General features: G+C 43.4%; 1 protein-coding gene across 4 annotated transcripts; it reads right to left on the bottom strand.

Annotated features, from left to right (window-relative positions):
• Positions 1-314: 314 nt before the first annotated feature.
• Positions 315-10,501, bottom strand: Morn4 (MORN repeat containing 4). 4 transcript variants are annotated; one of them, XM_027930348.2, is made up of 5 exons: positions 10,082-10,501; positions 4,199-4,296; positions 2,616-2,730; positions 2,108-2,217; positions 315-1,672 (listed from the first exon to the last, which is right to left on the bottom strand). In XM_027930348.2, exons 2-5 carry the CDS (start codon positions 4,263-4,265, stop codon positions 1,524-1,526), a joined length of 441 nt encoding a protein of 146 aa, XP_027786149.1. In that variant the 5' UTR covers positions 4,266-4,296; positions 10,082-10,501; the 3' UTR covers positions 315-1,523. The 4 variants fall into 4 exon arrangements, with proteins under 4 accessions (XP_027786149.1, XP_027786150.1, XP_027786152.1 ...); XM_027930349.2 differs by having other exon boundaries at positions 10,323-10,501; XM_027930351.2 differs by having other exon boundaries at positions 10,356-10,501.
• Between the last annotated feature and the right edge of the window lie 341 nt (positions 10,502-10,842).

The raw sequence follows: 10,842 nt of genomic DNA, 5'->3' as shown, positions 1-10,842 counted from the left end.
CCTTGCACACTCTGATGTTCAGGGTGAGGGGAGGCCTATAGAAAGGGAGCTGGAATCAGAAAGACCGTGATAGAATTCCACCCAGCTCTACTTATCCATTCACCACTCTGGGCAACTTAATCTTGTCTGATTAAAAAAAAAAAAAAAAAGTTCATACATTCTACTCTGCAGACATTCTGAGAATTAGGTGATGTTTTATATAGTACAGCTGTCAGTTCCAAGCCCCACACTGATTTAACTTTTATAAAGAACAAATGTGTTGGTATTCATGAGGATTCAGGGCAAGAAAGTCATAGAAACAAAGTATAGGCAGATCTGGTGATTTGTTTATTTCTATGAACACTTGATTCTACAATACAGTTCACAGAATAAATAGAGGCACACGGTTATAATTTCCACCATAGTCTGCTGTTGAGGGAGATTCAGTGTGAGGATGGGAGCTGGGGGTATGTCTGGGTCCTGTGGTAACTGGAGGCCTCATGATGAACTGTATAGGGATTCCACCTTCCAAAATCTGACCAAGGCCTGAAGATCAAGGCTCTTGGTGGGAGAGTTATAGCAAGTCAAATGCGAGGAACAGCCAATGCTTTTAGTTCACCACAGTCCCAGGGTGGGTGTGAGTCTACCTACACCCAGGGGTGTAGGTGAGTCTGATCTACCACCTACAGTGAAAGAACTGTGTCGATGCAGGCCTTCCCCAGCACTTAGTCCACTCCCCAGGAAGGCCTTGAGGCTGGATATGTCTGCCCCTTGACCTGGAGTGAGTAATGAATACAACTTATGAGGTTACTATTACATCAGTTTCTTTCTTGACTATGCCACAAAGGAATTCTCTCTGATAGACTCTAAGAACGGAGAGACACAAATGGAAATTGGATTATATGCCCTAACTCAGGTAAGGAACATGACTTGTAAAGTCAAGAAAGAAGAAAACAACACTCTTACCAGATCCTTCACAGGGGAAATAAGCAGACACAAAGACTAGTCTGATCAGACAAAGTTGGAGCCTGGAGTCAGGATTCAAACTGCACTGAATGAGGGGCTCATGTACAGAGAAGTTCTGGCCCGACTTTCACAGGGTCACTGTACTGTCTATCTTGTACCTCATTTTGCCAGGGCAGCACACAGCATTGGCCCTATGGGGGCTAGGGTCATGTGCCCCAAACATAGGCAGAATGAGGAGATTCTGAATCACTTGGCAGTAAATGGAGTGAAGGCCGCAGCCACTCTGTACTGGGTAACCCCAGGTCTCAGGAACAGGAAATGTCGACAAGTAAGAAAACACAGCTCCTGTCTTCAGCAAATAAGCATCAAGAAAAGACAGAACTGCTAACCACTGAGGGGTCTTTGGGCCAAAATCCTTAGCACTTTCTGTGATCAAATTGCTGATTGGCAGGTGATGGGGCACATCACAGGCTTCGGCTCCGTGGTCATCCTCATCTCATCTGAAATCTGGTTCATTCTGTTCATCTCAGGTGGTCATGGGCTTTACTGACACTATTCCAGCTGTGCCCACTGCCTCATCAAGCAGTGAGATTTCTGGCGGACTTGGAGGCACTCTGGGCCCGCTGAACTACCGCAGAACACTTCTCCCTCCGCAGCAGCTTATTGTTCTCAAATAGACCTTCGTTGCGGGGTATTCCATGAGAACCATCAGGGAAAGTCAGCAGGCCTTTGAGGGCAGAGAAAATATGACAGTAACATTAACGTTGCAGAGCTCAGCTTTTGTGTAGAGGTTATAGAAGTAAAAAACTCAGCTGGGTACCATGGCTAAGGCAGGAGGATCACAAGTTTGAGACCAGCCTCAGAAACGTAGTGAGGCCCTAAGCAACTCAGCAAGACCGTGCCTCAAAATAAAAAAATGAAAGGAGATAGGGGTGTAACTCAATGATTAAATGCTCCTGGGTTCAATCCCCAATACCAAAAACAAAACAAAACTCCCAGCTCTACTCAGGCATGCTCCATTGGTGAGTTTGACAGATATCATTAGGATCATTAAGGCATGATCACTATTGATTGCTGGACATCCACAGAAGAATTAAAACTAAACAGCCTAAACCTACATTAGGCTGGCCTACGTTACCCAACCTACCGGGATGCAACTTACCAAAACCATCTACTCTACCATTTTTAAATTCCCCCTCAAAGGTCATGTTGTCATGCCGAATGAAGACTCCGACGCCATTAAACTTGCCCTGGGCAAACTCCCCCTCATACCTGCAGAAACACCAAGAGGTTAGCCTTTCATGGGCAAGTTAGATGTCCAGGTTAACTGAGTCAAGCAGCTGCAGGTATGTATTAGTTAAAAGTGCCATGGAGCCAAGTCCAGTGTGGTGGTGCATGACTGTAAATCCCAGCTACTTGGGAAGCTGGGGCAGGAGGATTCAAAGGCTCAATCTCAGGAAAAGAACTTAAATGAATGGAGCAGGGGTGGAAGGTCACTCACCTCCCTGATATTTCAAATTTCAAATCTATTTAAAAAGTAACCAATAAAAGAACTGCCCACTCCTGGTCTGTTTTCTAGAGTGCCTGGGACAAATTCAAGGTTGATCAGATTCACTAATATCCCATTTTTATATCAGAGTCTCCCTTGTTTAAAGCTGAGAAATACTCACCTTGAACCATCTGAAAAGGTCAGTACCCCAAAGCCATTAAAGAGCCCATTCTCAAAATGACCCAGATAGGTCCCACCATCTGCAAACAGCAGTTGACCAAAACCATGCCTGCGGCCTGAACAAAAAGGGTACAGGTTAGAATGGGGCAACTTCAGGCTCCCTTCTCACTTGCCTAGCATCCCATACATTTCATGACCCTATTCACAAAAGAGAGAAAAAAAATGGTGGCATTAGCAGGGCAGAGTCTGACACCAGAAAAACCTGGAACCTCCCATCTTAAGTCTCAACCATCAGATTTGGAGCACATCTCTCTAAGTATGAATAAGAGAGCTCTTAAAATAATAGTAGCCAACATTCATAGCCAGCCACTCTTCTAAGCACTTAGTATTTATGATCTTATTTAATCCTGTGGTAACCTTATGAGGTAGATACAGTACTATTATTATTCCCATTGAATAGATGGGGAAATGGAGGCAAGGAGAAGCTAAGTAACTTACTCCAGATGCCAGAGCTGGAAGTTTATAGCAAGAATGCAAATGCAGCAGACAGCCTGACTTGCAGCCCTCTGTTGACCTTAGCTATACTGCCTCTCAGAGAAAAAAATAAAAGCACCCTTTAGCATTGTGAAGCTATGGAATAAACTTAACAGCCTGACTGGCAGCACTGGCTTAGCTCTGTTACATCAATAGGGCTGTGCCCACTCACTAACCTGACCAGAAAACCTGGGCAAGATGCTGGGAAGCAGTCATGCTGTTCAGACAGTGCAAGGGCGTTCTTTCGGTGGGTAGAGACCACCCAGCAGAGCCTCAGCAAGTCTCTCCTCTAAAAGGCTGTATTAAAGGGGACAGCAAGTTTTGGGGCAGGGGAGAAAAGACTTGGGACAGAAGGAGGCAAGGTCACAAAATGCACAATTCCTCATGGCTCAAGGGTATATCACCTGCTGCACTGGAGATCCAGTCTCCTCCAGGCAGTTCCTGGCTGACTAGGACTGGACACATGAGTCTTTAAATGGCCAGATTGTGTTTCCAAACCGAACATCATTAAACCACTTCCTGCCTGGTCTCAGGCTCTGAAGAGTTTTTCTATTCCTATGAATAGATACTTCCAAATGTAACGAGCTGTCTGTCACAGGAAATTCAAGGGAACGAATGTCATTTGGTCTTAAGTGTCTGCCCTAATTTTCAGATCTTCTTTAACTTTTTAAGGTTCACTGTAATCAAGACACTGCAACAAATTCTGTACTCAATTTACTGGCTTTTAAAGAATTCATTTTGTTCTTCTGGTTACATTATCATTTATTTAAGAAAATCTCAAATAATCCTACTAAAGCATGAAAGGATATTATAACACTGCAAATCTAGAATTTTGGAAAGATTCAACTTATTTGTGCAGGTTAGATTAACAACAGCATTCTCTAATTCCTTTATTTAATCCTAAAATAGAACAAAGGAAAGGCACTGTGTGAAATTAAGCCCTGGAGTAAGAAATGAGGATCCATAAAATTGGCTCTCTATCCTGATGTATTTTCCTTCAGCTGAATGAAGTGTTTGTTCATCACTGGATCCCCTCAGGGTCCTTCTCACCCTCCTTCCACTCTCCACGATATTCCTCCCCACTGGAGTAGGTGAAAGAACCTTTTGTCAGGGTCATGGTGACAGCTTACAGAAGAAAAAGATGAAATCTGTAGGAAATAAACAGAAAAGAGTCAGTGTCACGGGATGGCTGGAGGAATGGACAGCAAAGTCATTTCACAGATGTACTTTAAAGGCTACCAGACTGGTAAGTATATGTCACCTTGGGTACATTGAACAAAAACACCCTCCTTTTCAACCACCATCATCACCACCACCATGATCACCACCACCATGATCACCACCACCATCATTACCACCACCACCATCATCATTACCACCACCACCATCATTACCACTACCATCACTATCATCACCACCACCACCACCATCACCATCATCACCACCACCACCATTACCACCACCACAACCACCACCACCATAACCACCACCATCACCACCACCATAATCACCACCATCACCACCACCACCACCATAACCACCATCACCACCACCCCCACCATCATCCTCACCATCATCACCACCACCACAACTACCACCATCATCCCCACCACCACCACAACCACCATCACCACCACCCCCACCATCATCCCCACCACCATCACCACCACCACAACCACCACAACCACCACATCTGCCCATGCACTTCTTTTTCCCACTTAAGAGTTTTCAGTCAATCTCTATTATCTATGATCTGGGATGGAAATGAAGGCTTAATCTACAAATTGTTACTCAACACCCACTACTTGCTTAGTTGATGTATACAATATAGTCTCTTCCCTCAGTGAGGTGATAATCTAGTAGATAAGACTAGCAATTAAAACACTGAATTATACCAGAGAAAATGTAATAGAGTGACAAGTTGGATACCAGAGATTAACAAAGAGGCATGGTCAGAATTTAAAATGAGCAGCAAAGAAAACTAAGAAATGAAAGCAGAAAGAGCAACGTACACATGGGATATCCAATGGGAAAATAAGAAGCCTGGTCTGATTCAGTTCAGAGCTTATTTAGGGAGTAATGGGTACACTCAGCCAAAAATCTTAAATCTAAAAAGACCTTGTGGACTTAGTCCAAACTCTCTCATTTTACAGATGGAGAAATAGAAACTCAGAGTGGTTAAAAAATGTGTTAGTGGCTAAGTGTGGTGGCGTATGCGTGTAATACCAGTAGCTTGGGAGGCTGAAGCAGGAGGACTGCGAGTTCAAAGCCAGCCTCAGCAACTAGTGAGGCCCTAAGCAACTCAGCAAAACCCTGTCTCTAGAGAAAATATTTTTAAAAGGCTAGAGATATGGCTCAGTGCTTAAGCATCCCTGGGTTCAATCTCTGGTACAAAAAAAAAAAAAAAAAAAAAAAAAAGTTTATTAGTGGTCAAGATGGGATTAGCACACAAGCCTCCCCTGACTATGGCCAGTCCTCCTTATCCTGTACTATGGCCTCTAATTTTAGGTCAGGTTAGCTCATGGAGATCTCTGAAAGCTAGGCAGAGTTTATAGCAACTAAGAGAGGGAAGTGGGAGTTTTGAGTGACAGCGGGGCTGAAGGGCATTGTGAACAGGGATGGTAACAATGAAAGCAAGACCAGGACAGCTGCCCTGCTGAGCTGAGCCCCAAACTCACAGAAATCACACTGACAAATAAGACTTGTTGTTTCAAGCCAGTGTATTTTAGGGTGGGTGTTATCACCCAGCAAAAGCCAACTGATACATCCAAGTATGAATGGGTGGTCCAGGGGGATACAGTGCAGTGGGAGCAGAAGAAATGCTATGACAAAATGCATCATGGAAAAAAACCACCATTGGATCAGGCTAGATGGTAAAAGAATGCTCTATTCAGGATATTCTATAAGAAGATATTCAAAATATCATTGACTGTAAACAGAGACAAATAGAATTATTTGAAATTCTATTTTAAATTACTGAATTATTTGAAATTATTTAAAAAAATTCAAACCCTATTTAAAAAAATTTCCTAAGCCTTTCTACTCACCCCTTCATCTCTTCTAGATCTAAGCAATACAATGTTTTCTCAAATGACAATGATGCAGATTCCTAGGCCCAAACCTGGACCTATCGAATCAGATTCTATACAGGTGGAGCTAGGGAGTCTGCAGTTTTAACAAGCCATCACTGGATTCTCACTTGAAAGCTGTGGACTATTATTCTGCTAAATGGAAATAATGTGTAAAAAGCTCTCTGAGGTATAAATCACCATTGAAAGGTTCCCTGTGACTAATAATTAACCTAGAGTCTGAACTTCAGGCACCTGACTGAGTACCATCAGGACACATGTACCTTCTTTTCAGCACAGGGGCAAGACCTGGTGCACACAACTAGATGTGATTCTCTAAAGTCTCTGCTCAGTATCAAAATGCCACCAACATAATTCAAAGGACATTTTGAAACAGAACAATTTTGCAAGTTGGACTAATGAGGTAAAAGCTAAGAAGAAGAAACAAAAACTATAATCACCACCCATCTGTTCTTCATCAATATCCTATGGGCTATTTTGGCTGTTTTTGATACAGATACCCAAAACCCAGAAAAGGTCTAATGTGAAAGCAGCCTGGTCTCACCACAGCAGGGTCAGGCACATCTTTGAGGTCCTGGCCCTGTCTCTAAGCTTTAGTTTCAGACACAAGGCCAGGTAAGTCCTGAGAATCCCTATGTTCTCAATCAAATATGGAGAAACATTCATTTCTAGCCCCACAATAAAGGCCAGCCTTGTGGAAGCTCTCCCACAGATGTTTGGGGTCACTTCTCTGGGACTTGTTCACTTCTTTAGTTATCGGTCAGCAACTACACATCCAACGTCCTTCACTTAGTAAAAGGCACTCCCAGGCAAGGGTCATTTTCTATTTGTACTAAAGCCCCTCCAAATCTCCAGGGGCTATTTTCTCAGAAAAGTGATGCTGGTACCTGCTGTGTCCTCTGTCCTATGAATGTCTCATAAAGTCAGCATCTAATTTCAGGCCCACAGACTCTTACCATCAGCTCAACATCAGAGTGTGCTTGAATAGAGGTCATCATGACTTCATTGCAAATGCAACATTAATGAGAGGAAGAGAATAAATTTTCCATCAGAACAGCTGAGGAAAATTCTGTCAAGTGCAGCTAGGCATTTTGATAGCTATAAGTCATCTTCGACTCTCTCAGATCTAATAAAGTCACAGCACTAATAGTCAACTTATGTACAGATCAGAAACAGTTCATCCTTTCAAAACATGTCCATTGTAATCTGAAGATATGTATCTTTTACAAAATTTATAACTAAGCCATCACTCTAGAACATAAACACAAAATCAAGGCTATAGGAATCTTTCCTTTAAATGTTTAGAAGTATTAATTAACATGGCTTCACTCCAAATTTGGGAAGAGGTATAGCAGTGGGGTTTGAGGAGCCATAATGACTACCTTGGGACTTAGAGGGAGCATCTGTTGTACTTACTTTTCCTAAAGGCTACATGAAACTTCCAGAGTGGTATCCCATCTTGTTCCAGAGAAACTAGTATAAGGTCCCTAAAAAAAGGGAAAGTTTCTCCAGTTTGAAGATTATCTATGGTCAATATCCTAGCCCCGCCTTTTAGTTGTAAACCTTTTGGTATGCTGTTAGCCCTTGGGACCTGTACCCTAAATATCTTAAGGAAACTGATGAAACTTGAAAGGTTACCTTATTACCAAATGTGGTAGACTGTATTTTCCAAAGATGTTTGTAATAATATCTCCCATCTTATATGTTCAAATATAATCTGACCTGCCAATGATATATCGAAACGTGAAGTTTAATTCCTTTCCCTTGAATCTGAGCAGGACTGTGACTGCTTCAACCATAGAAAATGATGGAAGCTATGTGTGTTCTGTGGTTAGATCATAAAAGATGATGCAACTTCCATCTGCTCACTGGCGCACCCACAGTTGGAGACCTGAGCCACCACATAAGAAGTCCAACTACCTGGAGGTTCCCATGCAATGAGGAAGCAAGCCAGACAGAGAGTTGTTGCTCCAGGTGGCCATCCACAACTCTGAATCATGCTAGTTTGGGTACCAGGCATCAATAAAGGAGCCTTCAGATGATTTGAGCCTCCAGCCACTGAGTGCAAATCTAATCTGAGATATCATGGAGCAAAGAGAAGCCATCCCCACAGTACCAGTCCCAAATTCCTGACCTACAGAATCTGTGAACATCATGTTAAAAGATACTAAATTGGGGGGGTAACTTATTATACCTCAACAGTAACTTGGAACCCCATCTCTTAACCTCAACCTTACCATCATTCTTTCCTATTTGTTTTCAAAAGTACATATTACAAATTTCCATTATCTAGGGAGAAATAGCAAATTCCCTTTAGTAATTGTTTGTCAAATTCATGTCCATTCCTAAGACTACCATCAGAAGTACCAATTAAAGGGCAGATGGAGTCGAATTCATGGATACTTTTGGCTGGAAATTGCTACATGTGGCAAATAATTCATATTATCACTGCAGAATATAGTGTCAGAATTTTAATTTACAACTTATGTAATTAGCCATGCTAATTAAGAGTCAGCTGCACAGCCATTGTGCAAAAAAGGAATTTCACCAGTAACCATGGTCACTGAGACAAATCTAGTTTAATATAGTCAGTGTTGATAATGACTGATAAGGGATGCAAAACGACACTTGTATGTTATTTAAATAATCTTGTTAAAGAGAATAGATGGCCTAGGGGTGAAGATTCCTGCTTCTAAACAGGAATCCACCCACATTCTGTGCTCTGGATGATGAGTTGCAGGATCAGCTCAAACATTTACCTAAAAGGAAATTACTATTTTTTCTCTATAAACCAATATATTATTACTCTGCATACTAGAAATACATCCCTGCTATTTTATTTATTTATTTATTTATTTATTTATTTATTTACTTGGTACTGGGGACTGAACCCAGGGGTACTTTGCCACTGAGTTACATCCCCAGTCCTTTTTCTTTCTTATTTTTGAGACAGGGTCTTGCTGGGTTGTTGAGGACCTTGCTAAGTTCCTGAGGTTGGCCTCTAACTTGCAATCCTCTCAAGTTACTGGGACTTATAGGCATGTGCCACCATGCCTGGTTCCTGCTATCTTTGTTTTCTTATGTCCCAGATATTTCAAAACACAACTCTGGGATAAGCCACCCTTCCCAGAGTATGACAGTCTTGCCAAAGTTCTTTCAGTTATAATAAAAGCATTTTGTAGTCTTTTAAAATCTTCATGATAAGAAAATGAAGGCTCTGGGCTCTGGCTGTGGCTCAGTGGTAGTGCACTTGCCTGGCATGTGTGAGGCACTGGGTTCAGTTCTCAGCACCACATATAAATAAATAAATAAAGGTCTGTCAATATTAAAAAAAAGAAAAGAAAATGAAGGCTCTGATGAACAAATATTAAGCTTTTTAGGAAATTAGAACAGAAAGATGTTTTAAGTGCATTTAAATGACCTTGAATTTTTTTTTTTTTAATAATAAATCTAACCCCCCTTTTCTCTTACTTGAAGAGTAAACAAATGTATTGTTAAGAAGGTGGGAAGAAAACAGTGGCACCAGAAAGACAACAAGGAAGACCTGGAAGCGATAGAGACTAGGAAGTAATGCTATCAGAACACTACTCTATTTAAAGGGAAAGGAGAACGCCTGGGCCGGGTCCTAATACGAGATACGCCTGTTGGTATCTAAACGGTCTAGACAAAGATGCCACCCATCAAAGTAATCCAGGCATCCCATTCCCCAAGCCTCGGTATGCAGGACTTACCTCCACCACCTTGGTGGAGGCGGGCCCAGAGTAAACAAAGCCCTAGATCTCCACAAGGCAACACCCATTCTCCCACCCCATTCTTGCATTCCAGCCCCGCGCCTTCCATCTACCTGGGTTTGCTCTCCAGCCCCGCAGGTTCTTCTGTTCACACAGTTCTGTCATTCCCTCCAGACGCAGCCCCTCATGCTCTGACCGCTAACCCGGGTGCTGCGCGCTCTCCCGAGACTTGACGAGTGGTCTAAACTCGAGCTGGGCTTGGTACCCACCCCAGGCAGCCGCCCTCGGGTCAGGGCATCAGGATGAAGCCCCGCTCCCCAGCCCGGGTCTTCCGCTTGGCTCCTCTGTCCCTACCTGGCTGACCATTCTCTCGCAGCCCCCTCTCACCCGTGCTGCCAGCCGACTGGGGCTAGGCCTTTCGGGACTACTGTCACGCCCCAACGCGGGGCTTCGGCGGCAGAGACCTTTACTCCGCCTGGCTCTCCCCCTTCCACTTTCCTCTCCGCCACTTCCACCGCCTGTCCCACCGGAGGCCGCCATTCCTCACGGCCCAATTCTTGCTGCCCATTGGCTGTTACTTAGGTAACCAGGAGCAACGCCACCTCCTATTGGTCCAGTTCGCCTCCGAGCCATCTTTGTGCGGGGCTGAGTGTACAGAGAGGCCGGGCGGAACCTCTGAAAGGGGTGGGTCTGAGCCTGCACCTAGGAGATGAAGGTTCCTGGTGTGGGCTACCCACAGACCGCGTGATGGGAATGTTAAGCCCAGAGAAAACCAAACTTGCGTCCGAAGCAACCGTGACCACTAACTTAAGAGGCTCGAATCCTCCTCCAATTCTTCAAATGTTTTAAGTAGAGAACCTAAATTCTGCTTTAA

This window comes from Marmota flaviventris, chromosome 4 (assembly GCF_047511675.1).
Source record: "Marmota flaviventris isolate mMarFla1 chromosome 4, mMarFla1.hap1, whole genome shotgun sequence".
NCBI classification, from domain to species: domain Eukaryota; kingdom Metazoa; phylum Chordata; class Mammalia; order Rodentia; family Sciuridae; genus Marmota; species Marmota flaviventris.
The sequence above is the reverse complement of the archived record's forward strand: the minus strand, read 5'-3'. Positions and strand labels throughout refer to the sequence as shown.

Coding starts and splice junctions, on each gene's coding strand:
- Morn4 (XM_027930348.2), bottom strand. CDS start 4,265: ATGACCCTGACAAAAGGTTCTTTCACCTACTCCAGTGGGGAGGAATAT. Junction 2,731..4,198: donor TCGTGGAGAGTGGAAGGAGG/GTGAGAAGGACC, acceptor CTTTTTGTTCAG/GCCGCAGGCATGGTTTTGGT. Junction 2,218..2,615: donor ACCTTTTCAGATGGTTCAAG/GTGAGTATTTCT, acceptor GTGTTTCTGCAG/GTATGAGGGGGAGTTTGCCC.